The sequence below is a fragment of the Pelophylax lessonae genome, assembly GCF_965119305.1.
Source record: "Pelophylax lessonae genome assembly, chromosome: 5".
Lineage (NCBI taxonomy): Eukaryota > Metazoa > Chordata > Amphibia > Anura > Ranidae > Pelophylax > Pelophylax lessonae.
The window spans coordinates 303,384,691-303,411,857 of NC_138772.1; the positions used below are offsets into that span (position 1 = coordinate 303,384,691).

The 27,167-nt window shown below is 39.0% G+C and overlaps 1 protein-coding gene across 1 annotated transcript in view; it reads right to left on the reverse strand.

Moving 5' to 3' along the window:
- LOC309556960 (cadherin-9-like) overlaps positions 1-27,167 on the reverse strand; it is a 359,303-nt gene that overhangs the window by 3,431 nt on the left and 328,705 nt on the right. Inside the window, exons 10-11 of the mRNA XM_082259545.1 lie at positions 10,328-10,445; positions 9,206-9,457 (exon numbers count right to left, since the gene is read on the reverse strand). Coding sequence (XP_082115671.1) covers positions 9,206-9,457; positions 10,328-10,445 — 370 coding nt within the window. The remainder of the gene's footprint in view (positions 1-9,205; positions 9,458-10,327; positions 10,446-27,167) is intronic.

The following is a 27,167-nucleotide window of genomic DNA, read 5'->3' on the forward strand; positions in this document are numbered from 1 at the left end:
TATATCCATTCTGTAGGTCAAACCATGCAAGAAAAATGTTAGTACTTGACAATCATATTTAAAATAATTAAAGTAATTTCTAAAGGCTGAAGGTTTTTTACCTTCATGCATTCTATGCATAACGTAAAAAAAACCTTCTTTGTGCAGCAGCCCCCCCCCCAATACTCACCTGAGCTCCCTCTTGATCCAGTACACAAAAGCATCAGCTCTCCAGGGACTCTCCATCCTCATTGACTGAGACAGCAGCAGGAGCCATTGGCTCTCAATGCTGTCAATCACAGCCAGTGAGCCAATGAGAAGAGCGAGGGGGGCAAGGCCGAGCCATAGCTCCATGTCTGAATGGACATGAAAATCAGTGGCTCAGGAGTGCGCCTACTTGGGTGCCCCCATTGCAAGCTGCTTGCTCTTGGGGCACTCAAAAGGAGGGAGGGACCAGGAGTGCCAGTGGAGGACCCGAGAAAAGGAGGATCGGGGCTGCTTGTGCAAAACCAACTGCACAGAGCAGGTAAGTGTGACATGTTTGTTTTATTTTTTTTGCCTTTAATATCACTTTAAACTTGGGGCATTTCCAGTAATGATTGAGTGAAGAACCACTTTTGTTTAGATTCTGCTTAGGCAGAAAAAACTGTGGGGCATACTTCAGCCACAAGGGACAGAGCTATATATTATGTCAGGCAAGACAAGGACTTCACCACTTCCCCAAAAGCAGCCAAAAACTGATTCTAAGAGGGGAATTAAGATCATGTGAGGGAGCAGCAGAAAATTCTAGGTTCTATCACCAGCAGATGCTGGCAGGCATGCATGGGCTTGAACGCAACTGCTCCTTTCTTGGAAAACAGTCTTATTCTGTCTTTCCTACACTGCTCACTTCAAAGCTCACCCACCTTCTCCCCAAGGGATGTTTTCAGGTTCCAGGGCACTGTTGATTGGGACTCTCTGAAAGCAATGCAGTAGGGCATAAACAGCTTATTTACTAGCTGCCTATGAATCTGGTTTGGAAGTGTCTGCCATTTGTTTGATTTTCCTTACCAGTATCCCTTAGAGAAGGGACAAACTCTAATATTTGGAGGCACACTCCTATGGTTGGCAATAACCCTAGAATCTGGGGGTTTGCCTCCAGCAGGTGTGCTTAGCTTTCTCTCTAGGCTTGTTGTTCTGTGTTTTATTCATGTGTTGGTTTACATGTCATTGAAGTCTGTTCCTTCTGTCATTTTAAATTCCATAGAATGTGGACAGACCTTTGATGGCTTAAATTCTTGATGTTGCAGGAAACCCATTTCATGCTGACCTTGTGCCAAAGATGATTTATTGTACTTAGTGGTTCCTAAGCAACTCTCTTATTACGAGGTCAAAATGTGTGATGATCATTGGGCTATTGCTATACACCACTCATGTCCTATGTCCTTTTCAATTCCAGGTACAAAAGACTCCAATGAGAGATGTCTATCAGTGAAAGGTACTGTACAATCATTTGGTTATTATGGTATATATATATATATATATATATATATATATATATATATATATATATAGTAAGGTCCATAATAGGTACATACACATCTGCTTAACAGAGAGCTGTAATATGCTAGTGTAGTCTCCTCAGTGTGCTCTGGTGTCACTGTGTCCTAGCGAATATGGAAATTGCTTGAAAGTAGGTGGAAATTACGCAGATGGGAGCATAAATATTCATACTGCCCTATCCAAATACAAGGGGAGTTACCTCTAGGCATGCTGGGTGCCTGTATTTACATTTGAGGAGCACATGGGCTTTTGGTCTGTCCTAGAATATGATTGCACCAGGCTGGGGGAGAGGAGCTACCTCTCCTGGGACTTGCTGCCATGTGATCTCAGGTGGGCGACCTGAGGGCCTGAAGTCTGTGTGGCTGACCCTAGTCATTCAGTAGCTGACAGATGTTGAGTCTACAGAGCATTTGGTCTGGTATCATGGAGAGAGAAGGCTTCCAGTGATGCCTTAAGAGCCTTGTGAGTATGAAAACCCTAAGGAGCCTTAGACAGTTAATCCTCCTCTTGTGCTCTAAGTCACCTGTGGGTCCACACAAATAGAACACTGGCTTTGTCCAGGATTGCCCACTACTTTACTAAAGGACATTGCTCAGTTCTACAATTAGTTTGCTGCTGCTGTGAAGCAGTCTTTATCTGCCTTCCGCAAGGATTTCTGACAAGTTTTACTAGGAAAGGAAGTTAGAGTCCTCAATGTGAATAGTAGAATTTGGAAGTATCCCACTATATCGTTTACCCTATCCAAGTTTTCCAATAAAATAACAAAAACAAAACCCCTTGATTGGTCATTGGAGTGACGAGCTGAAGTGAGCGTGTGAACCTGGCTGTGTTAAGTTACCTTGTGCCTGGCTGTGGAGTAAAAGTGGGGAAGACCTGGGAAACATACCAGCGGCTCCTTCAGGGCTAGCCGTACACATTAAGATATATATATCTTATATGTTTGTTTGGGATCTATTGGACTTTGTTGAAGGTGTTTTGTTGGTAGGAGGGGATTTTAAAACCTGAGCCTTGATTTACTTGACTACTGGACTACTTGACTGCTTCATCATGTCCTAAAGGAATTTCATATAATATTGAATAGTACACCTGTCATATTCTAGAACTGAACCAACGTTTCTAGACCAGAAATCTTTTGACATGTTGCTTTTTGTAAATATACACCAAATTACTATGTAGGACCATGCTTGAGTCCCCATCTATTTGAAATGTCGAATTTCTCAGTCCAGGGAAGGGTCATGGAGGCTAAAAGATGACATAGGAAAACATTAAAAGGAATAAATTATTATTAATTATTATTAATAATATGTTTATAGGTGATAAATACCATACAGACATGCTTTCAGAGAATTTGTCTGAGGAATTCTCTAAGGGTACTCTTTTGGAGGCTCAGAAAGCCATAGTTAGGAAAAAGTTAATTGTGCAGGGTTCGGTGATTAAAAGAGAAAACAGGCCTGTAACCTAAAATTAACCCAACAACTAGGAGACCTGAAATAGAAACAAAAGAAATGGGGGTTTGGTGGATAGCCACGCACATTTTATGAGCATGATAAAAGTAGTGAGAGGTTCTTTGGGCACTGAAATAAAATAGTAAATCAGGCTTTTTTTTTTTTCACAAACCAACCTTTACCACTGAAGAAAAAAATGGTAAAGATTTTTTTATATAGTGCAGCAGTTTAGGGATTTCTAGTGGTAATCCCTAAACCATGATGAAAGTGCAGGGGCAAAAGAAGAAAAAAAAAAAACAGATAACATTATTCATTGGGTTTTTCAACATAACCCCCCCTGTTAAATTCTGGCTGTGGATGCTGACAAAGTCTTTGATAGAATTGTTAAAGGATAAGGAACTACTGCGGATGGGAATGTAATCGCCCTTCTGTGAGAATTAGGGTCAATCAAATCTGCTCCCTTTCATATGCTGTATTTATAATGGTAGAAGAAAGGGATTCCTAATCTCCAATAATTTTTTGTTCCTGCTGGAAGCCTCATTGCATACATTTTAGAGATAATTGGGGTATCAAAGGAGTTCAGATTTCAAATCTCATACAGGTTGCTTTATAGGATTAATTTTCCTCCCCTCTTGCAAGCAGCCCACACATAACTGTGATAAAACATGTTTTTACTTGTCTGGGAAATATACAAATCATTAAAATAATATTCTACCCAGGGGGGTATTCTTACCCCAGACACTCTAGTCCTGGACACATTTTCTGTATAACTTTAACCCTGTTTCAGACTTTTGTGCAGCAGCAAATAAATTGCATACTCATTTCAAGGACAACCAAAAGTGTGGGTGGATTAGGACTACCAGATTTGAAGCTTTATAATAAAGCTATTACAAAACTCCACATTGTTAACTGGAATATGAGCACACAAAATAAACACTTATTTTCCCTGGAGAACCATATGGCAGGATATAACTTAGCACATGCTCTATTGCTAGCATGTAAACACATGCGATTTTTGAAACACTCTCACCTTTACCTGTAATGCACTGTCGTTTTTGAAAAAAAAATAAAAAATATATACCCCCTGGCCCCTGCTTGATCTCTCTTAGCTCCATTAGGAGGTTGTCAGTGGTCCTGCACAAATTAAAACTCTCACTTCTTTAGGACATCAGTTCGGGCCAATGTAACTATACATATACTATGCCTTTGGGATCACTCTAGAAGCTGGAAATGACTTTTAGTATGCACCCTTACTGGTGATCTCTACTAGCTTCTGGGTCCTGTGTCACACAGCTTCCCTGATATACTGTTTACCTGGAGGTCAACCACTGATCATTGGCACCATTCAGAGAATTCTTTGCATTTGTAATGTTTGCATTTTCTCAATTAATACAAAGATTCTTTGAGTAAACAAGGTGAACAGCATGATGCAATCACCCCATCTCTGCACCTCACTCAATCAAAGAATGCTTTACATTCAGTGAAAAAAGGCAAAGTTACATCTGAATGACAGTCTTGCCAAGCAGTCAACCTCCTGTATTTAGAATGCAACAGGGCAGTCACTTAATATGGGATAAAACACAGCATATCAATATGTTCAGTGGACAACATATGGCAGCTTCTTCAGAATATTTTGATGGATCAAAAATTACAAGTTTACCACTCTCTGTGTAGTAATAATAAATGGCAAGGTACAAACAATTAATTAGGAGATGCACTCACATTAAGGTAGTGTAACATAGGCATTACTTAATGTGTTCAGCAGGTGGTCTTACTGATGGTCCCCAATGGAAATGTATGGGGGGGTGGATAGGGAGCTCCTCAGCGGATGTAAAAATAAGGAGGCAAAAAAACAATCAAAGTGGCCTGCTCTAAGTGTAGTATTTTTCATTAAATAAAAAGATAAATGCACTCTCATTTAGCAAGTAGAACAACAGGAAATATATGAAAACTTTCCAGCCATGGCATTTTATCATGAGTCCCAATGGATATTCAGTCCTGGATAGTCATAGGCAGACATATACAGTATGCCAAGGAGCACTATAGTCTCTCATAGGATGAGAACCAGGAAGATGCCACACTAGAATAGTTGGCTGGGCCATTTTGGTATATTTTTTGTTGCTCTACTTACTAAATGTGGGTGCATTTTTACCATTTATATTTCTTTTTATTAACTAATACTCCACTTTTTTTTTTTGGGGGGGGGGGGGGGTTTGCTTGTTTTTTCTTGTTGTTTTATATCCATTGGAGCATTCCTTAGAAGCTTCCATCCGTTGATGTTTCCACTGAACATATTCATATGTTGTGTTTTATCTATGTACTGTATATGTGAGTGCAATACTTATCATCAAGTTTTTGTATTGCTTTTCTAATACTACTATGCTTAGACAGTGGTACTCTCTTTCCCCCTCCCTGTTTTTACAAGACTATTGGTGGGAAAACTCCAGAACTCACTTGAAGGCTAGACTGCTGACACTGTAACAGTGCATTCCCTCTATTGGATTCATTAAATGATATGGACTTTTTTTATGAACATTGCCATGAGAATTACTACTGCTTCAAGTATATCCACTTTTTGGCCCACATTTATGTGGTTTTCCTTTTGACATGGGATGCATAGTAGTAAGGTTGGTTTCACAGCACTATGCTGTGCAGGTGTACTCATGGTTTTCCTGTGGTTAAGCCATGGTTTTCCATAGACTTTCTATTTGATTTTTTGTTTTTGGTGTGATTTATAAAAAGCGCACCAAAAATCCTGCATGCTACATCTTTCATGTGATTTCAGAAAAAGCACAAAAAACATGTGATCTGATAGAATTTCTATGAGAAACTATGGGTTAGACGCACAAAACTGTGGATACCTATGTGCTGCAGCCAAACCACAGCACAGCAGTGTAAAATCGGCCTAAATGGTGCTTACTACAACTGGACCAATGTATCTATGCAAAAACATTTATACCTGGAATTCTTCTTAACTTCAATAGACAGCAAAAATAGGGGCTTGACTTGTGGAAAGATAACAGATAAACCCCCAAGGCAGTGCCATGACACACACTGATGCTGCATGACATTTTCACGGATAAATTACATTTTCATTAAGTGCTGAGCAATCTTTTTTGATAGATATATGTGTATATTTCAAAAAGCCTGTATCTACTAAAGAGTGTTTGATTTGTGAAATGCCTCTTACCTGTGAAAGCTAATGGAAACTAAAATAAACCTTATTTAAAAAAATCCAACTCTCACATATCTGACGTCAAAAAAATGTTTCCCCCTTCCTCTCCTTTTGCTGAAATGCATCCATATTTACAATCTCAGTTTTTGAGTTTAAAAATAATTTATTTCACAAAAAAGGTTTATGACCCTGCAGTTTCCCTTTACAACAGAGAAGGGTTTTTTGCCTGGTTTGAGCCTTTTCAGTCGCAAAATTGTATTTTTTTTAAAGCCATTAATAAATATATGCACCAGAAGCGACAATAGCATGAAAACGAACATGTTTAGCAATTTCCACACAGGTCTTTTTTTGTGATTTTGTCCTTGAGCAATGGAAAACCTAAATTTATTGCACAAAATATGCACTGGTATATATAAGTGACTCACAAAACAGACTGCAAATGTATTAAGCCTTCCACCAACCTCAAATCTTAGACTGATTTACCATCCACCTATATCTGTATCCTGATCCCCCCAACCCCCAGGGTATAAACTGGACATTTTATCCTACTCGTATCATTACATCTGGCATTGGAAACAGGCAAACATTGTGAATAAAGTGGTATTAAAGGTTCAGCTTCAAAAAGAAAAAAAAATAGCAAGCTGGGGGGGAGTGGCAACCACCGAGGAAGATGGCTGCATGAGACTCTGTCTCTTCAACACGCAGGGAATAGCCCAGTCTTAATAGCCTGTATGACCCATCTTGAAACTCCTGCTGATGCCCCCTGTCTTCCTGGTCCTCTTCCCATGCCCAGGCACCGGAAAGAACAGCTGTCACCCTAAAAACTCTTAGGGTTCTTGCCAATCAAAAAAGGTCTCTATCAAAATGGCAGTGGGAGGTGCAGGTTCTCTAGTGTTTTTTTCCACTAACAGTAAATTAAGCTCTTGTCCACCAAACACTCTCATGTAATCACGACTGTGAAATTACCTTTTGAAATATTTAATGTTTTTTTTTTACCACACCTGAAAAAGACCCATTGCTATACGTTCAATCTATGTTGGGTAAAGGATTTCTATAAACATAACAAACTCAAGAGCATAGAGGATCTGCAGGAGGACTACAAAATCCCTATTACTGATATTTTCCAATTGATATGTATAAGGCACTTTTTACTCTCCTCCTCTCTCCCGAATATCCAGATTCCTTCTAATATCTGGAATTTCTACAATCTCCCACTGTACTTCTTTTATTGTTTCCGACAGGACAAGCAAACATTCTCTAAGACTCCCCCTATCCAGGCTTGGGAGAAAATTCCATGTATCGTGTACTATTTCCCAGTGTATCATGACGATTCATTATTCATATTCCATATCCCACTGTGTTAATCATTGGCAACTCACACAAAACCAGTGGTACATCACCCCATACCACATTGCATAATTTCCTCCAGTGTATCCTCTTTATTCTGGCGAGGATGTTGTCAGGTTGGCAATCTGCAATAGACACATAGAGCCGAAGCTTGGCCCTCTCTCCTCATTGGCTCACTGGCTGTGATTAACCGCAGTGGCAGCTGATGGCTCCCGCTGTTATCTCAGCCAATGAGGATAGGGAGTTCCAGAACATCCAAGGCTCTCGTAAACATCTCTGGATTGAGAAGGGCTTAGATGAGTATTAGGGGAGCTGCACGAGAAGGTTTTTTTTTTTTTTATCTTCCTGCATAGAATACAGGAAGATAAAAAAAACCTTCAGCCTTTACAACCACTTTAGTTTTATAAGTTAGTTTGCACATTGATCACCAATGGGGATAAGTGAAAATGGGAATTTTTGGTTTGTTAACGTTTGGAAAAAATTGTAACAATTCGTTAAATGTTACCATTTAAAAATTACACAATTATTGGAAAGGTTTAATTATTTTTGTGGTTTTCAGTGTTTCTTTAAATGTTTACATTTTTAAGCTTTATTTTTTTTAACAATAATTTTAACAAAATTATTTTTCTAGATGCAAATTGAGAGCACTCAGCAAATTTTACAGTGGCAATAGTCACTGACATTGCTTTGTTTATGGCACTAAGCTGGTGCAGATTGTTTTTTCAACAAAGCCAAGTGATCATATCTCTATGTTGATAAACAAAACAATTTTTCACCAATCCTGGGTTTAGCAATGAAACCATGTGATCTCTATGTGAATTACTGACACAGACATGGCTTTTTGAACAAAAGCATATGACCACTATGTCTTTGCTGACATAAGGATCATGTGGCTTTATTAGAAAACTAAGTGTTACATATAGGGTTAATGTTGGCTAAAGAGATAGGGTTAGTGTTATCTTTAGCATTGGGGTACGTGTTTGGGTTAGTGTTAAGGTTATGTTTGGCTTTGTTTAACAACAAAGCCTCTGATAACTGTGTTGGTTCTGACCTGATGATCTCATTGCTTTGTTAGAATTTTGTTTCAAGCTATTTATAAAATTTGTTTCATTAAATTTATCTTGTATTAGCAGGGTTCATAATTTTTTTTTAAGTTCAATCATCATTATGTATTAGGTGACCATTCAGATTTCATATACAGTAGCCATATTTTTATTGTTATTAGTCTTTTTTAGATAAATATCAGTAGCTTATTGTTTAAATTCATTTTGAATGTAGTCTCCTGATTGTCAGCACAATTTCTTTGTAAGTGCACATTCAATTTGCTTTACTTTGAGTTTTGCTATTTTCTTCTCGTCAAGTCTTAGCTATTGCCTACTATATCACTTTACTTTGTGCACTTTTCAAATAGTTTCCTTTTCAAAATATCTAATAATGTGAAGCATATGTTTTTTTTTTTTAGACAACCAACTTAAATGCCTTATTTTGACACTTAGTTCAAGAAAGGGCATACAATATATAATAAGGTGTCAACCTGTGTTATTGTCTCCTTGCCTTTGTTAGAGTCATCCTGTATAGCCTAAGGTGATATTCTGACATAAATGTGTTTTGTATAATTTCGCAAGCACATCTAAGCTCTTACTAATGTCTTCTTTAATTATCAACCACAGTTACCAACACACTGGAGTGATAGGTTCATACATCATTAGTAACTTACTGAGAAGAATCAAGATACAAAGTAAAATTGCAATCAATGCTCCAGTGCTCAGTCCAGCTGGGAGTAAGAACGCTTCTGCATTGCATGACAGCACATGTCCCTTCTTGTCACAGGCACATACTTGTATCGTTAACGTTTCAGTGCTACTTTGAACTGGGTAATCATTGTCAAAAATAATTATTGGCAATGTATATGTACTTATTTTATTCCGGTTATATCTGTTTCTCTTTGTAAGGATACTTGCAGTATTGTCTGTAATTTAGAACAAACAGAGAAAAAAATAGGTATCATTTGATTAACAAAAGCAACTTGTTCTGGCAAACATAAAATAAAAAATATACACACTAAACCAAAAAAAAAAAAACTGTGTTTAATAATGCAAGAGAAAATGAAAATGAATAGCAGCTGGCACAGGTCAATAGATAAAACCTATACATAAAATGCAAAAAAAGTGCAGCACTAATAATAGTTAATAAATCATGATCATAAAGTGCAAAATTATATGTGAAAAATAATTAATATAGTGTCTGTGAAAAAATAATTTATATATCATGAAGTGCAAAATTTCATAAAATGTCCATAAAAATGTGCAACAAACAGTATATAAAATGTGATGATAAGGGAAGCAGACTCCGTGAAGGGAAGCACCACAACTCCCAGCAGTGGAAAGGAAAACTTCTTCCCCAATCCTAGATAAGTGCAAACACCAACACTCAAGCCGAGGGAGAATGGCCGCTTACCAGAATCACAGGGCCTCCAAATTAATGGAAAGGTCTACAGCGCTTGGTCAGGTATTTTTCCACAATGTAGGGAAACTACATAAGTTTTCACATAGGCAGATATCCAACTCCTCCTCTGCTGCCAGTTCCAGTAATGTCTCCTCTCTACGCCCTCCTGACTCACCTTTCACCTGGAACTAAAAGGTGAGTAGGGAGGATGTAGAGAGGAATTTATGCACTTTATGATCACGTTATATTAATTATTTTTTTCATGGACACTATAGTAATCATTTTTCACATGAATTTTTCATATATAACTTTTCACTTTATGATCATGGTTTATTAACGTATTATTAGCCCTGCACTTTTTTTGTATTAAACATGAAATATATGCCTTACTTACCTTTATTATCTACGACTGTAAAGTTTGGATTAACAGAAAACTCAGGAACCATCTCAAAGAAAAAAGTATGTCCCCGAAGAGGTTCATCTTTGTCTACAGCACTTACTGTTTGAATAAGCTGTGAACAAAAAAATATTTTAAGAATAAAAAGCATTGTATATATAGTAGCAATGCAGCATTTTTAGTGTAATAGGTGCGATTTATGTAGATGCTCCTAATGAAGCAGAAAAGGTAAAACTAGTAAAGTGAGATAAAATTTACAGTATTTATTGCACTTTGCTTAATACCTGTGCTCTATTAGTAGTTTTTTTTAATTGTATATGTCTACTTTCACTCTAATTAGTGAAAAGTAAAGTAAAGGGTAGCATCTTTATAGATTTTATTGGGGGAAATTCAGAGACAGGTTTGCTTATGCCATGATGAAAATGCTTGTTGCCTGGCTTTTTCTTGTTTCAGTACTCTGTAACACTGACTGTGAGCAACAATGCAGGTTAGGAAGTTAGAGTGAATTCAGAACTCATGATCATCTTATAATAAGCAATCTAGAAAATACTCAGGTCTTTGGGTCGGGTTTTAATTAAGGCAATTAGTATTTTCAGAAAGAGAGAGCAATGGCAGCCACCATACTTCCTCAGCACTGGTTTTCTTTAGGATCAATTCACTAAGATTTAAATAATGGCCAAAAAAATTTGGTAAAGTAAAGCTTCCAATAAATCAGTTTGGAAAGTGCAGTTCACTAAGGATTTTGCGTTAAATACCGAATGTGGTGTTTGTTCAATTTAGCAGTAATTACTGCATTATTTAATGCAGTAATTTAAAGCATTGAGCTGGTTGCTAAGGAGTAGGCCTGGAAACCGGCCACTGCATCCTTAACAACGGATGACTCATTAGCTGTCAGCGGCTTCCTTGCTGACAGCTGAATGTAAAAAAAATGCCGGCAATTAAAAATTAAGAAGAAAAAAACAGCATATTCCCCCCCATGCATACCAGGCCCTTCGGACATTTTTTGTTATTTTGGCATTGGGTCCCCCTCAAAAATTCCCCTTAAAATCAATACCAGACCTAAAGGATCTGGTATGCATTGGGGGGGTTTTGGTCAGGTTTAAGTCAGTAATTACTAAGAATTGTAGGCCTATAATACATAACGCCAAATTTCCATGAAAAGAATTGTACCGCTTTTGGTATGTAATTCCTGACAGAATCATACCGCCAGGGAGGTTAAGTGAGGCTGAAAACATATAATCCACATACATGTTACTTTAGGAGCACAATGCATTTTTTCTATACAGTCAAGAAATAGTCTATTTAGTGGGACCTTAGAAAAATGCATGATTGCCTATTTGTTTTCCATGTATTGTAACAATTACCCAGACCATGCTTCAATTTTACTTAATGTAAACCTCTTGGAGGAAACTGAAAAAACGTTCAACTGGAGAATTAACCCAACATTATTTACAGACTCTAATAAACTCTAATAGACTCTAATACATCGTAAGACCTCTCACATTTAACTGTTTGGGAAGCACACAAATGTGTAGTACGCTGAAACATTTTTTAAAATGGGGGCCTAAAGGAAAAGTTTACAGAATTATCTGCCATACTAGCCAACCTTGAATCTCAACACAAACAATAACTATCCTCCCACTTAGTCAGGAAATTACTCGAGGCCAAGCAATCTTTGCAAAATATTTTTTATTTCAATCTCAAACATATCTACTATGAGGGAGAAGACAAGAGTGGGACATTTCTAGCCAAAGCATTAAAAGATGCCAAAAATATTGAAAATATATTCTGTATTAAAAAAAAAATAATGGCAAATTAGAGCATAACATCAAACTAATAGCCTCTGCTTTCCAGCAATTTTACGTTAACCTGTACAACCTACCTCCTCAACACAAACCCAATGATCTACAAGGTGGGAGAGCAGACATATTATCTGCCTTTCTAAAAAAGAGCAAACTACCCAAGCTCACAAAAACAAATGCTCAAAACCTAGAAAAATCCTGAAAAACAAGATATAGCAATACCTATTAAAAGTTTGAAACCTGGAAAGAGCCCTGGGCCAGATGGTCTTACCTCTCAATATTACAAAACCTTCACCAACTTTCTCATACAACCGTTACTTCATACTTTTAATTGCTTATGCAAAAAACAATCCATACCTAGTTCTTTCCTACTTGCACATATCACTGTCACCCCAAAAAAAAAGATAAGGACCCCACTGATTGTGCTAGTTATAGGCCAATCTCCTAATTAAATACTGATATTAAATTACTTGCAAATAGTGCTGGTCGATTGGTTCAACCCGAGCATAAATTCAGGCCGAATATTGGCTGTTTGCCTGTTCACCAAACATCTGAATTTCGGAGGTGTTTGACTGTTTTGTCGGCCCACCGAATGCCCCATAATGCACTGCACCCAATCAGGGCATATGGCAATGTCAGAGCCATCATTGAACACTGTCATGATGACTCTATCCAATCATGGCTTATTGCTCTTAGTCCCACCCCACACTATAAAAATGTTCTTCCAATAGCAGGCATTTGCAGTGTGATACTCGCGTAGAGAGAGATAGAACAGGGCTCTGTTCAGTGCTACTAGTGAGTTAGTGTGCTATAGTGGAATATTGTGATTCTATTGTAAGTGAAAAGTATCAGTTTAGTATAAATGTAGTGATAGTGCAGCATGAGTGTAGTGCGACCGTTCATTTTTACTTTTGTGTCATTTTTTTTGTCAGGGCAGGTTTCCTGTGGTATATTTTACTGTGTTACTGCGCAGTGCGTTGGAGCACATTTTCCGCAGTATATTGCAGTGCATTGGTGCACGTTTGTCGCAGTATATATCATTGCGTTGGTGTATGTTTATCACAGTATATTGCAGTGTGTTAATGCACATTTAACACAGTATATTTCAGTGCGTTGGTGCACATTTACCGCAGTATATTGCAGTGCTTTAGTGCACGTGTAACACAGTATGTTTCAGTGCGTTGGTGCACATTTAATGCAGCATATTGCAGTGCATTAGTGCAAATTTACCACAGTATATTGCAGTGCATGAGTGCAGTTTTACTGCAGTATATCGTAGTGTGTCAGTGGAGTGTGTCTGTGTAGTGAGTACTCAGGTTAAAGTGCACCAAACACCACTTTTTATTGATTAAAGTGCATTCGTGTACACATTTCCCCATCTTTATTACATTTTGTTAATAATCCCCCCCCATTATGTCTGGAAGGCCAACAAGGAGAGGCAAGTGTTCCCATGGCACTGTGAGGAGGCCAGCAGTGTCTGTGTCTACAGGCAAAGGTGAACGAGGTCTGTCCTCAGGCAGGGCATTGTTTCCTCTGTTTAGTAATGTTGCCCGTGCTTTCCAGCTACAGCATGCAGAGGAGGTGGTGGACTGGCTTACTAAACCATCCTCATCCTTCTCATTCTCTATTACCCAAGCAGAGACTAGTGTGCAGTCCACTATAGCAGTGCGGCTTATTCTGCCTCCTTGGCCACAGCTACTCCTGCCATAGCCCAAGCATCATGCATGGAGGAGTTAGCTGAGTTATTTGAACACAGGGTCAGCCACTTGTCCTTGACTATGCACAAGCATTACTTTATTTTTCAACAGTACCTCTGTAGGGTTACTGTGTGAAGGCACCACCAACACCCAAAGGCCAATTTTTCCACACCTGTTACTTCTATCCAAAGCCTGCAAAAGAGACACCAGAATGTATTGAAAAAAAATGTAATCCTGTTCCAAGTGCACTAAATTGTGGCCTCATCACACAGACTGGCTCCCCAAGCTTTGATTTTTTGGCTTTATAAATGTCATCATTGCTGCAGCAGGTTTTATACATGGTAAAGATGTGCCACTTTACAGGCAGACTAAGGCAACCCCCGGACACCCCCCCCAGTTACTATATTTATAAACACATTTTTCATTTTTATTGTTATTTCTCATTTTTTTGGTTTCACTTTAAGCATCAGTAAATCACTGCTCATTTAAAAATTATGTTTTTTACAAACTTTTTTTCATTGATACATGTCCCCCAGGGCAGTACCCAGACCCCCATAACCATTGTATGCCCAATTACACACATATAAGCCTTCAAAATGGGCACTTTATTGGGGTTTGCGACGTTCGAAAGTTCTGGCACAAACCGAACAGGGGGTCATTTGGTCCATCTCTACTTGCAAAGATCTTAGAAAACCAATTAAGACCCCTATTGTCCAAATCATAGGCCCAGAACAAGTAGGCTTCATGCCAGAGAGAGAGGCTAGAAGTGACATTACCAAGGCCCTCAACCTAATTTTCAGATCCCGTATGGAGAATATCGAGGGTCTTCTCTTGTCTATGGACACAGAGAAGGCCTTCAGTCGTGTATCCTAGGAATACAAATTCGCTACTTGTTCTCATATAGGACATAGCTATAATATGATGAACTGGGCCGCAACTCTCTACCAAAACCCCACGGCAAGAATGAAAGCGAATAGCACTCTAACTGAAATTGTACATATTAAAAAAGGACCAAACAAGGATACCCTCTGTTCCCTCTCCTTTTCATACTAATGCTTGAACCTCTCATTACATTAGCTAACCAAAACAAATCTATAAGTGGATTTACCATTGTACGAAGAGAATACAAAATGGTGGCTTATGCTGATGACCCTATTTTTCTTTCTGTCTCAACCCCATATATCACTTCCAAATCCGCTCTAAATCTTTAAACACATTTATTATACAGTAATTCCAACTTTAAAATAAATTATAGTAAATCAGAGGCCCTAAAAAAAAAATTATCAGCAGAAGCTTTGAATAAGGCAAAACAAAATTGCTCATTTAGATGGAAAACCAAAGCTCTGAAATGTCTGGGTATTTGGATTACCCCATGACTGAATGACTTTCATGAACAAAATGACATACTCCTGATGTGAAACATAGAAAAAGACCTAATAAATTGGTGTACATAAACCTTTTACTGGTTTGACTGTACATTATCAAGTTTGCCTAGACTGCTCTACTGTATGAACACACTTCAGTTTAAACTCCCCTCAAGCTTCTTTAAAAGACTCAAGCTCAAGCTTAAATTCCTTTGTATGGGCAGATAAAAAAAACATACATCTGATTTCAGTTAGTCACACATTCCAATGCATTTTGTGGTATGGGTCTCCCAGACTTAAATGGTATTACTTCACAATACTAATTACAAGAATTTTTGACTGGAACTGCCACTCAAAAAACAAAGACTGGGTCAATTTTGAATGGTCATGTACAGCTTTTCCATTGAGATTCTTACTATGAATAACAAAATTGCAATACCCTAAACAATTGAATTCAGACCCTCTCATTAAAAGTCTTTCAGAAATTAGTGAATCCTTTCATGTGGCTAGTATACCTGGCCCACTAACTCTGATCTCTAGTAAGACTCAATTTCCACCAGGCATGGATACTACTGTGATTCCATGTACTAACAAGGGTCTGCCTTTACTTGTTACACTCTGTTTATGTGCAAGGGTAATACAACACAGAAGAGAACTACAAGAATATTGTTGGAATAATAATATTCCATATTGGACATATTTTAAAATCCACAATTACCTTTCCACCCATAAACAGAAGACCCCATTTTATAAACCTCTCACAGAATTAGAAAAAAAATCTATCTTAAGGGTTCTAAAATACACAAAACCACCTCTCTAGCATACTCATGGCTCCAATTAGAACATATTGAAAGCCCAGATAATTTCAAAAGCTTATGGGAAAAAGAGCTTGATACTAAATTCACTGAGGAACAGTGGACTAAGGCATGCATTCTAGCTCACAAATGCTCTACTAGTACTAGATTGCAAAAAACGTATTTTAATTTTAACACACTGGTACGCAAAACACCAGACAAACTAAAGAGGTGATTTCCATAAACAAACAACATATGTTGAAGATGTGGTTAAGAGAAGGGAACAATGCTTCATATTTGGTGGCACTGTCCCCGGGTGACTAGTTTTTGGAACCAAGTATGTGATTTAATTGATTCCATTTATGAAACTAACCTGAAGCTGACTCCTGCTTGTTGTCTATTAAATAGCTCCTCACATACACTCAATCAATACAAACAGACCCTGATTAGACATCTTTTAAATGCTGCTAAGATATTAATTCTGAGGCACTGGAAAACAACACAGATACCTTCAATGCAGGACTGGATACATAAGGGAAGAGGATATGTGAGGTTCCAAGAGATGGAAAAACCTTAACTATGACAGATGACAAACTATTCAGATACCATAAAATCTGGTACGCTTGGTTTAATTTTATTTTTTCAGATGTATATATAGTAAGACACTGATGAATAATTAATTGTTCTCCTTTTTGAACTTGTTGTCTGACAACTACGATAACTTCTATGACAAATCTAATTGATTTGATACTACATTGTAAAGCTAAATATTTGTAAAGCTTGATTTCTTCTATTACCCATCTTGATCTATTCTTATTAATCTCATTATTTATCACCTTTTATTTTCTTATTATTTTGTTTACCTATGAAAATTTAAAAAAAAAATGTATCTATGGCTTCAATGACTACTGTACTATACGTAAGATCCTTTAATTTTGAACATAGATTGCATATTATTTACTTGCACTCTTTCTGAACTTTATCAATAAACTTGAATTGTTTTGAAAAAATAAAAAAAACAATTACCCATTTGTTGCCCACCTATTGCAGTGCTTGCCCATTTGTTTCCCATGCTTTATAATGATTGCCTGCTTTTGCTTGCATATTATCACAAATGCTCTTTGAATGACACGTGTTCATTTGTTGCCCGCATATAGTCATCATTTACAATTTGTTGCCCACATATTGTCATAAATGCCTGTTTGTTGTCTGTGTTTTTCCTAAGTATTATCAGAGTCAGCAGTTTGTTTGGAGGACTATATTCCTGTGATTTAATGCCATACATCGATGAACCCTTTAATTTTTTCCCACACATCACCTAAACAGTTGTTAGAGGTGGCTTGACAGAATTTAGTGGGCTTGAACAAAAAAAAAACATGAAAAGGTTTTCTTACAAGTATATATATTTTTTTAGCAAATTATACCGAAGAAATATTAGAGGCTGATTGTGATAAAATTCAGTGAAAGAAAAATGTCTCTACTCATGCCTATTTCCCCTAGTTTTTTTAATGCTTGCAATAGAGTTTTGACTTCAACTTTTAGACTATAAACACATTATACATAAAGGATTCACATTTCTAGCTGAGATTTGGACATCAGATATTTTTGGCCAATGATTTGTCCAGGTATCATATTTTAGAGGAAAGATTGTAATTTCTTTACTTGTTTTCCTTGGAAAAACAAACAGTGAAATGTTTGTTGGGCAGACATTAACTTTTAGCTTTAGATTAAATCAATAGTACTTGACAACTTAATGCGATAAAGCAGTAAACTATAAGGAATAATTATCCAGGAATGTGTCTGACTTTGTCACTTTTATACAAGTATGCCTGAAGAGTGTGAGTTGATAAATAATTGCAAGGTAGTAGTGATGAATATACACTTCTTTTTGTAAAGATAGTTTGCATTTCTTTTTTAACAGTACAACATAAACTATAAAAAACAAATAACTTCATACAAAAAGTACTCTTTGTGGTAATCTTTTTTAGCATATTCAAATAGTTGTTAGTCCTTTTGAAGTTACATGAATTAGAAATGCATGTAGCTGTTAAGGTGAAGTTATTACCATTATCTAGAAGTCCTGGATGTTTTAACATGTTCAAGGGGTATGAAAAAGTTGGCTGCTTTATTGCAGCCTCGAAAGCATAAGAGAGAGAAGTGTTTATTTAATCTATATAATTTGACTGGGGTGTAATTGCACTGATAAAAGAATTTCAATTTGTCCTTGGATGAAATCATGGGGTACCATGAATAAAAAGTGTTCTCAGACTCCTGCCAGTCCCCAACTGTGAGCTAAAAACATTAGTAATTGTCATCTATCTTTGGATTTTTGGTATCTACAAAATAGAAAAGGATGCATTATTTAGTGCTGCATAATGTTTGGAGACCAATCTTTTTGTCTAATGCCTATATTTACAAAACTGGAACTGAGCTACATGGCATTGTTGTAGATAATATAAATACAAACTGAAATGAGACCCCAAATTCATCTTGAATTTGTTGAAATGATTTGAGCTCACCCCTGGAGTACACCTGATAAATTAACTTTATAAAGTCAATGATTACATGGCGCTCTCTGATGTTAGTGGGTGGCACACCATGAGGGAAAAAGGTAAAAATATAGGAAGTAAAAATGTGTAGAAAAATATATAAAAGGATGAGGTGGAAGGGGGGAGTGGGGGGCCCACGAAAAGCGGCTGCCAGCTGGAGCAAGGAGAGGCTCTGAGGAGGATAAACAGAAAGAAAGCAATGCCAGCTTAGTGAAGCATAAGGTTTATTGATACAAAAAACATGTAGTGACTTACTCTTAGGTAAGTAAAGGCTGGTACGGTAGGTGAATGGGATCATTCATCTTCTTCTCCTGGATACCGTTGTGGAAAGGAGGGGTGTGGGGTACCGTTGGTGCATGAGGCTGTTGTCTGGTGCTGTGGTGGTGGAGGACTCTCAGTGGGGCTCCACTTCCTACTTCCTGTCAGCTTGACATCACTTCCGGTGAGGCGGAGGGAAAGATGGGCGTTATTTTGATTGGTCTGCGCAAAAGTTATCGCATTTACTAACTACGGGAAATATTTATGTCATTTTTATTGTTTTTTTTTTACTAGTAATGGCGGCGATCTGCAATTTTTTTGCGGGACTGCGACATTGTGGCGGATAGATTGGACCCCTAACTGAAATTTTTGACACTTTTGGGGGGACCAGTGACATTACTACAGTAATCAGTGCTAAAAATATGCACTGCTACTGTAATAATGACACTGGCAGGGAAGGGGTTATCCCTATGGGTGATCAATGGGTTAAATGTATGCCTCATGCTTACTGAGGTGTGTGTGTGTGGGGGGTTCTGTGACAGAGACAGAGATTGCAAGTTCAGCTATGCTGAATCCTTTGATCTCCTCATGTCTGTTACTGAGAAGATCCGCCTGCTTTGTTTACATGAAGGGGAATCGCATCCTCTCCTCCTCCGGCCTGATTCCCGCTGTGTCTAAACACAGCGGGAGCGTGCCTCTGGTGCACCCTGCCGAAATCACTAGGAGTCCAGCGACATAGGTCTACGTCGCTAGACCCAGGGGAGCCACAGTGCCGCAGTAGGATTAGTGGGAGCAGTTGGCAAGTGGTTAAAAAAAAAAAACAAATGAATGTAACTTTGTACAGTTATTGCACAAGATGAGGCACATTACATTGTGCACTCTAGCTCTAGCATGGGCAGTATAACATACATTTTTAAAATGGTGGCACAGGTCCAGGGACACACGCTGCAAAGAGGCCGCTTGAAAAAGAAACGGTTCAAAAGAAAAGAAGCATGGATATACACTATTATACCTAAAGTATTGAGAGGTCTGCCTTTTAGACGCACATGAACTTTAATAGCATACCAGTCTTACCCTGTAGGGTTCAATATTGAGTTGGCCCACCCTCTGCAGCTATAACACCTTCAACTCTTCTGGAAAGGCTGTCCACAAGGTTTAGGAGTGTGTCTATGGGAATATTTGACCATTGTTCCAGAAGTGCATTTGTGAGGTTGGGCACTCATGTTGCAGAAAAGGCCTGGCTCGCAGTCTGCTCTCTAATTCATCCCAAAGGTGTTCTGTGGGGATGAGGCCAGGACTCTGTGGATGCCAGTCAAGTTCCTTCAGGGGCCCCTTAGTTCTAGTGAAAGGAACTCTTAAGGCATCAGCATACCAAGATGTTTTGGACAATTTCATGCTCCCAACCTTGTGGGAACAGTTTGGGGTTGGACCTTCTTTTTCCAACATGAATGCGCACCAGTGCACAAACAAGGTCCATAAAGACAAGGATGAGCAAGTTTGGGGTGGAGGAATTAGACTGGCCTGCACAGAGTCCTGACGTCAACCTGATAGAACACCATTGGGATGAATTGGAGCGCAGACTAAGAGCCAGGCCTTTTCTCCAACATCAGTGCCTAACCTCAAAAATGCACTTCTGGAAGAAGACACACTCCTAAAACTTATGGACAGACTTCCCAAAAGAGTTGAAGCTGGTATAGCTTCAAAGGGTGGCTAACTCAATATTGAACCCTGTGGACTAAGACTTGGATGCCATTAAATTACATGTGTGTGTAAAGGCGGCAGGCATCCCATTACTTGTGTTAATATAGTTTAGGTGAATGAACATGTTTATGGACATCGTATAAGATCATTTTTCCATATTTTGCAGAGAGAGGAAAGTCCTCTTTAAGTGATACAAGTAAAATGTGGTTGCCAATTGGTTGGTTTTTGCACTTGTCATATTGCTTCTGGCATTGATAATCTCCACATCTGCCCTCCTTTCACTTCATACAATCCCAATGACCTATCATCCAGAGTATAATAGAACTTTGAGGCCCTGCGTGTTGGGGGTGTTTGGAATTGCCAGTGACAGTTAGGGCGCCAGGACAGGCACAGATGATATATTTAGTCACAGAGAAGGATTGTTTGCTGTGAATCATTATATTATCTTTTATTTATCCCGATAACCAGATTTACACTGGGGCTGATAAAGGGGAACTGCAGGAATATTACCAGTATGCTCTGAACGCTTTCTGAGAAGCTCTCTGATTGCAGAAACAAGTGAGAGTGCTGCTGTGATGCTCACAGGAACGCAACATGAGCATTGCTAATGCAACCAGCCAGAGCCTGTAGAGGACACCCATACCAAATTCCCTAAAGTTTGGGATCACATATGAGACAATTGAGTACTGTCCGTGATACTTTTTTTATTTGCACTAACATACAATTTTTCAAGACAAACTTTCGGGGTATGTCACCTTCATCAACATCCAAGCAGTAATGATTCACAAAAGATTTAGCAGAATGGTAAAAAAAAAAAAACAAAACAAAAAAAACATTCTGCTAAATCTTTTGGGAATCAGTACTGCTTGGATCTTGGATTTTGGGGAAGGGGACATACCCCAAAAGCTTGTCCTGAAAAATTGTATGTTAGTTCAAATAAAAAAAAAATCATGGACAGTACTCAATTGTCTCTGTCGCAAGTGCACTAATACGGCTACAATCCCCTCAAGCGGGATCACATATAATACTCAAATGAACATAGGTGGCCTTGATTTCAGTGTAATGGGACTCAGCAATTCACAGGCAATGTAATCTAGCTAGACCATGTGGGAAAGAATCCCCCAGTCCTACCCTCCCTTTTCTCCCCCTATTCTCTCTTGCTCCCAGGCAAGCTCCCATTGTAGCTCTATGCCATAATGTGTTAATGAAAATATTAATGAGTATGAGTTGCATTTAAGAGTTGATATTTTGATACTATCTAAAATATGGGTGTCAGCTGTTTAGACTGGAACACTTTTAGTGCTTGCCAAGAGCAATTTATTTTCTGTAGATATGCCCATGCTTGTTGGGTTATAGAATAAGAGTTAGAAGTGCTTCTTGCATGGAGATGTAAAGTAGTCCTGCAATGAAAGAGATGAGAACTAAGCATTTTTCTACATTTTTATGCCAGTCAACCGGAAAACTGGCCAGGCCTGATGTTTAGCGGGTTGGAAAAAGAGACTGCAAATTCTTTTTTGGAGGCTAAGAAAATTGCTTAGATATAGAAATATTTTTACATTCACAGAAACCTGTGAAAACAGGTACAAGAGGGTGCAAATGCCTAGAGCATTACCTCCAAAATAGTTTACTGTAAAATCATAAAATGGTAATATACACTCAAAAGCAGAATAAAATCAAGCTAGACAATATAGTGAGATGAGCATCCCCCGCCCCCCCCCCCCAACACCACACAATGGAGTAGCTTTGTGGACAGACCCCCTTTCTCAGAGCTACTGGTAATTGGTCAGAGAAGTGTCATGCAGTAGATGTGTACAATGAGGAATAAAAGAAGATGAACTCATCCAAGATGTCATCTAATTGTCTGTGAAGCTACCCATTTTATCCGTAATCTTAGGAATATGGGGCATTTTCATGTCTGGCAGCAAAAAAAAAAAAAAAGTAGTCTATCAGCCTTGTTGTCAAGTTTGTACATTTGTTGATTAATGTATAGAATTATTTTATTGTTTTATCTATTTTTTTTTTTAATTCTTTTTATTTGGTTTTCAAAAAAAAGACACAAAAAACATACATACACAATGGTATGACGAAATTGTACATATCGCAACGTCACACAAAAGAGAAAGGAGGATAACAATGTTTTCAAACAAACAAGTAAGTTATAATGCCATCTAATAACATACATGTGAGGCTTATAGCCCCCAAATGGATTTGTTCACAGGGAGTAAATTAGTAACCAAACTTCTTTAGCCAACATCCTAGAATATATTTCTGCAATAACATGGTCGGGTGGGGAAGGGGGGCGGAGGAGCTTACGACCCATTTCTACACTATCTTAGTAGATAATAATTCTTATACCATGAGGAGGGTGCCCCACCTAGGGAACATGCTGCCACCCCCCAATGCGAGTCTAGCATCTCTCCGCCATGACCCCCCCGTACCCACCGCCCACTAACAATTGGGCTCAGCAAGAACTATGTTTAGGGAAATAATCGTTCCAGATCGACCATTTGGCCTGAAACTGTCGCATCTTAAGTTCAGTGAAGGCTAGGGTTTTTTCATACATATAAGATTCTCCTACAAGTTGAATGACTTCCCTCTGAGAGGGGATATCTATACATTTCCACTTGCGTGCTATGGACAATCTAGCAGCAAAAAGAATGTTTTGAACAACCGTCCTAAATTGGGGGGGGGGTATCTGTCCACATTAATACCTAAGATGGCCTGTTCAACTGTCACTCTATTTAGTATTCCCGTTATGGATGCAATAAGTTTTGATACAGAGGTCCAAAAGCTTCTCAGAGAAATACATGACCACATTACATGTAGTAGGGTGCCTACCTGACCACACTGTCTCCAGCATAGGTTAGACGCTTCTGGAGAGTATTTGGCAATAGTGTACGGTGTTTTGTACCACCTGAGTTGTCGTTTTTGAAGCCCTTCCCTGAAGTTGGAGCATCTAGTATGTGTTTGAGTCAGCTTATAGGAGTTTAGCCATTGCTTAGTGGTGAACTCCTGATTAAGTTCGCCCTCCCATTTGAGATGATGGGTGTTTTTAACAAATGACCTTTTATCATGGAGAGCTGTGTAGAATGTGCCTATACCTTTGAGTTGTTTGCATGTCCCAAAACATAAGGAATGAATCTGTGCTGGTATAGAGATATCAGTCGCATCTAGGTTAGAAATCAATTGCGACACCCTGCGGAACGTGAGAAACTCCCTGGCAAAGGAGGGGAACCTCACACACCTAGTGGCAAAGGAGGAGCTGCCCTGATGCTGTTTAAAGTCTTGGATTGTGTGCAGGCCATAAGATGGCCAGTGGTTTACTCTCAGGTTCGGGGAGAGGAAGGAGAGGGTCGTCAGAGGGACAGGAACATCCACTCTACGACCTGCTGTGGCACTGTGGGTAAAAAAATACTGCCAGGCATGTATCGTGGCACTTATAGTCGGGTGTACTACAGAAAATGTGCGTCTAGATAGTGGAATGCTAAGTATCAGGTCAGCTAAGGACCCGTGTGGCACCTCCGACTTTTCTATCCGGGTCCAGCTGGGAGCTTGATCTGGTTTTAACCAATATAGAGACTGCGTGAGGATGGCTGCCATATGGTAATCCCTCATGTCTGGAACCCCCATGCCTCCCACCAGGGGATGTCTGACTAAAAGCTTATGGGAACAGCGGGGTTTTTTCCAGGCCCACAAGAACTTGGAGACTACGGACTGTACTGTGCGATAGAATGCTTGAGGAATCTTGATGGGAAGCGCCCTGAATAAGTATAGGAGCTTCGGGAATGTTAGCATTTTAAATGCCGCATTTCTGCCCGACCAAAAGAGGAAATGTTTACCATATCTGTTGATGTCACCTGTCAAGGTGGTCATAAATGGGGTGAAATTAGACTTAAACAATTCCATCATATTGCTAATAAGCTTGACTCCTAAGTAGGGATGATCGAACGGTTCGGGTCCACCATCGGTTTGACCTGAACATTGGGTGTTCGAGGTTCGGCCGAATTTAGAACTTTTTGCCCAAAAAGTTCAGAATTCGGCAACCAGAACCGCCCAAAATGCAATGCTTCAGGAAATGGGCTTTAAAAGCCCGTGATTGGACCAGAACCATTAGCAAAAGCCAATTGAGGGGGCAGGAGAATGCTAGGAATGTGATTGGAGTGACTAGGGGGTCCCTAGACCAATCATTAGTAAATACGCCCCCCAGTATATAAGATCGCCCCCGCCATATTCCTAGCATTGTTATACTGGACATAGAAGAGAATGGAAGCAGTTCTGTTAATTTTACTTTAAAAGTGTCATTTAGCTATTTTTAGTGTGAGGAAAGGGATATCTAGTGTAGTTAGAGTGCTCCTTTACACTTAAGTTAGCTTCAAAAATTGAGTTTCTGTAGGGAAAGTGTTAAGTGTAAGGGGACCGTAGTGTAGTGTAGGGTTAACTGGCAGTGACTGCTATGGCAGGGTGACAAAACCCTTCCATAGCAGGGTGACCGCTATAGAGAAAAGATCATTTCTCTGAATAGCTTCATCACACCCATATGGCTTCTCACCAGCCAAGCATTTTTTATGCTGCAGGGGCTGCCACTGCCAGTGCTTTTTTGAGGACATGTTTGATGTCAGACATGACATCTGAACATGTGTATAGGGGGTATATATAGACATATATGTCTGAATATATACCCCTAGACATATATAGGTGTGATAGTAGCAGAAATAAATGCTTGCGCTAATGAAATCATTTACAGTAATATATTTCTGCTACTATCACACCTATATATGTCTAGGGGTATATATTCAGACATATATGTGTATATATACCCCCTATATACATGTTCAGATGTTTTGCCTGCCTCAAAAGAACCCAAAAAAATGCCAAAAAAACGCTAGCGTCAAAAAAAAAATGCCCAGGTGTGTTTTTGCTGGCATTTTTTGGGGGGTTTTGGAGGAAGGCAAAACATCTGAACTTGTGCACAGTACCACTATACACAAGTTCAGATGTTTTTCCTGACTGCAAAGATCCCAAAAAAATGCCTTCTATTAAACCGGCAAGGTGTTACAGGAGCGAAGCAAACCCCCTGTCAGAAAGTTTTCTAATACAAACAATCTTCTTTTTTTGGTTCTGGACATGCTACAGAGCTGAAACTTCACATGTACACCTTTTAGACCCCCCAGATCTGAAATCCAAAGTAAAAATCAAAAAATCTCTTTTTTTTTTAAATTTTTTCAATAATTGGCTTTTTTTTATCAAAAATGACAATTTTTAAGAACTTTTTTTGTGTGATTTTGTGTCTGGGGGGTCTAAAAGGTGTACCTGTGAAGTTTCAGCTCTGTAGCATGTCTAGAACCAGAAAAAAAGATCATATAGGTGTTAAAGTTAAAGGAGGGTCCCGACCCACATCCCTGTTCTACTGAAAAATTATCTTTTTTTTTTAATATTTTCAATAATTGGCTTTTTTATCAAAAATGACAATTTTTAAGAACTTTTTTTGTGTGATTATTAGTTAATGGGGCATGACCCAGAACCCTAGGCACTTTTTAGAGGCATTTATTGGGTTTTAGGGCTTCGAAATGGTGTTTTTTGATTACCGAAGTTCGGGTCCCATTGATTTCAATGGGGTTCTGAAATCGGAACCGAACTTTTGGAAAATTCGGGTGTTCTGGTCGAACCAAACTTTTCAAAAGTTCGATCATCCTTACTCCTAAGTAATCAATGGGGCCCTGACTCCACTGGAAGGGTACTAAATGTTTGATCTCTGTTCGCAGATTGTCATTGATTCCCACCCCCAGCATGTGTGACTTAGTATCATTGATTTTGTAGTATGAAATGGAGTGAAATTCCTGAAGAACTTCCTGAGCTGCAGTAAGGGAGGTTATTGGGGCTGTCATAGATAAGATAACATCGTCCGTGAACAATGATATCTTATTTGGGAAACAGTGGATGTCCAGACCCCTGATTCCCGGGTGGTTTCTAATCCTTTCCGCCAAAGGCTCCATCAAGAGAACGAAGACCAATGGGGAAAGTGGGCACCCTTGCCTGGTCCCATTAGTGATATCAAATTTCGTAGAGAACATACCCTCCGTGTAGACATAGGCCGAAGGTTGAGTATATAAAGCCATAATCGCGTCCAAAATCTCACCCCCCCATGCCGAAACGTTGCAAAACTTTATATAGATATCCCCAATGAATCCTGTCAAAGGCCTTTTCGGCGTCAAGGGACAGGAACACTGTGGGCGTATTAGTGGATTCGGCATGGTGGATGAGATTCAGGAGGCGTCTCGTAGCGACAGTAGCCTGACGGCCCAGTACAAAACCCACCTGATCCTGTTTAATGAGGTCAGGCAGGAACCTAGCCAACCGGTTAGCCAAAATTTTTGCGTAGACCTTCAGATCCACGTTCAGTAATGATATGGGTCTGAAATTCTTCGCGCAATCCGGGGGTTTCCCCGGTTTAGGAAGCGTTATCACAGTAGCCTCCAACATTTCTGGAGGAAAGGAGGCAGACGAGGCAGCTTTGTGGAACACATCCTGGAGCCTTGGGGATAAAGTCTGTGCAAATTGTCTATAATATTCTGAAGAAAACCCATCAGGGCCAGGAGCTTTATTCAAGGGTAGTGATAGAATCGCAGTGGAAATTTCCGCTGCGGAGATAGGGAGGTTTAAGTCCGACAATGC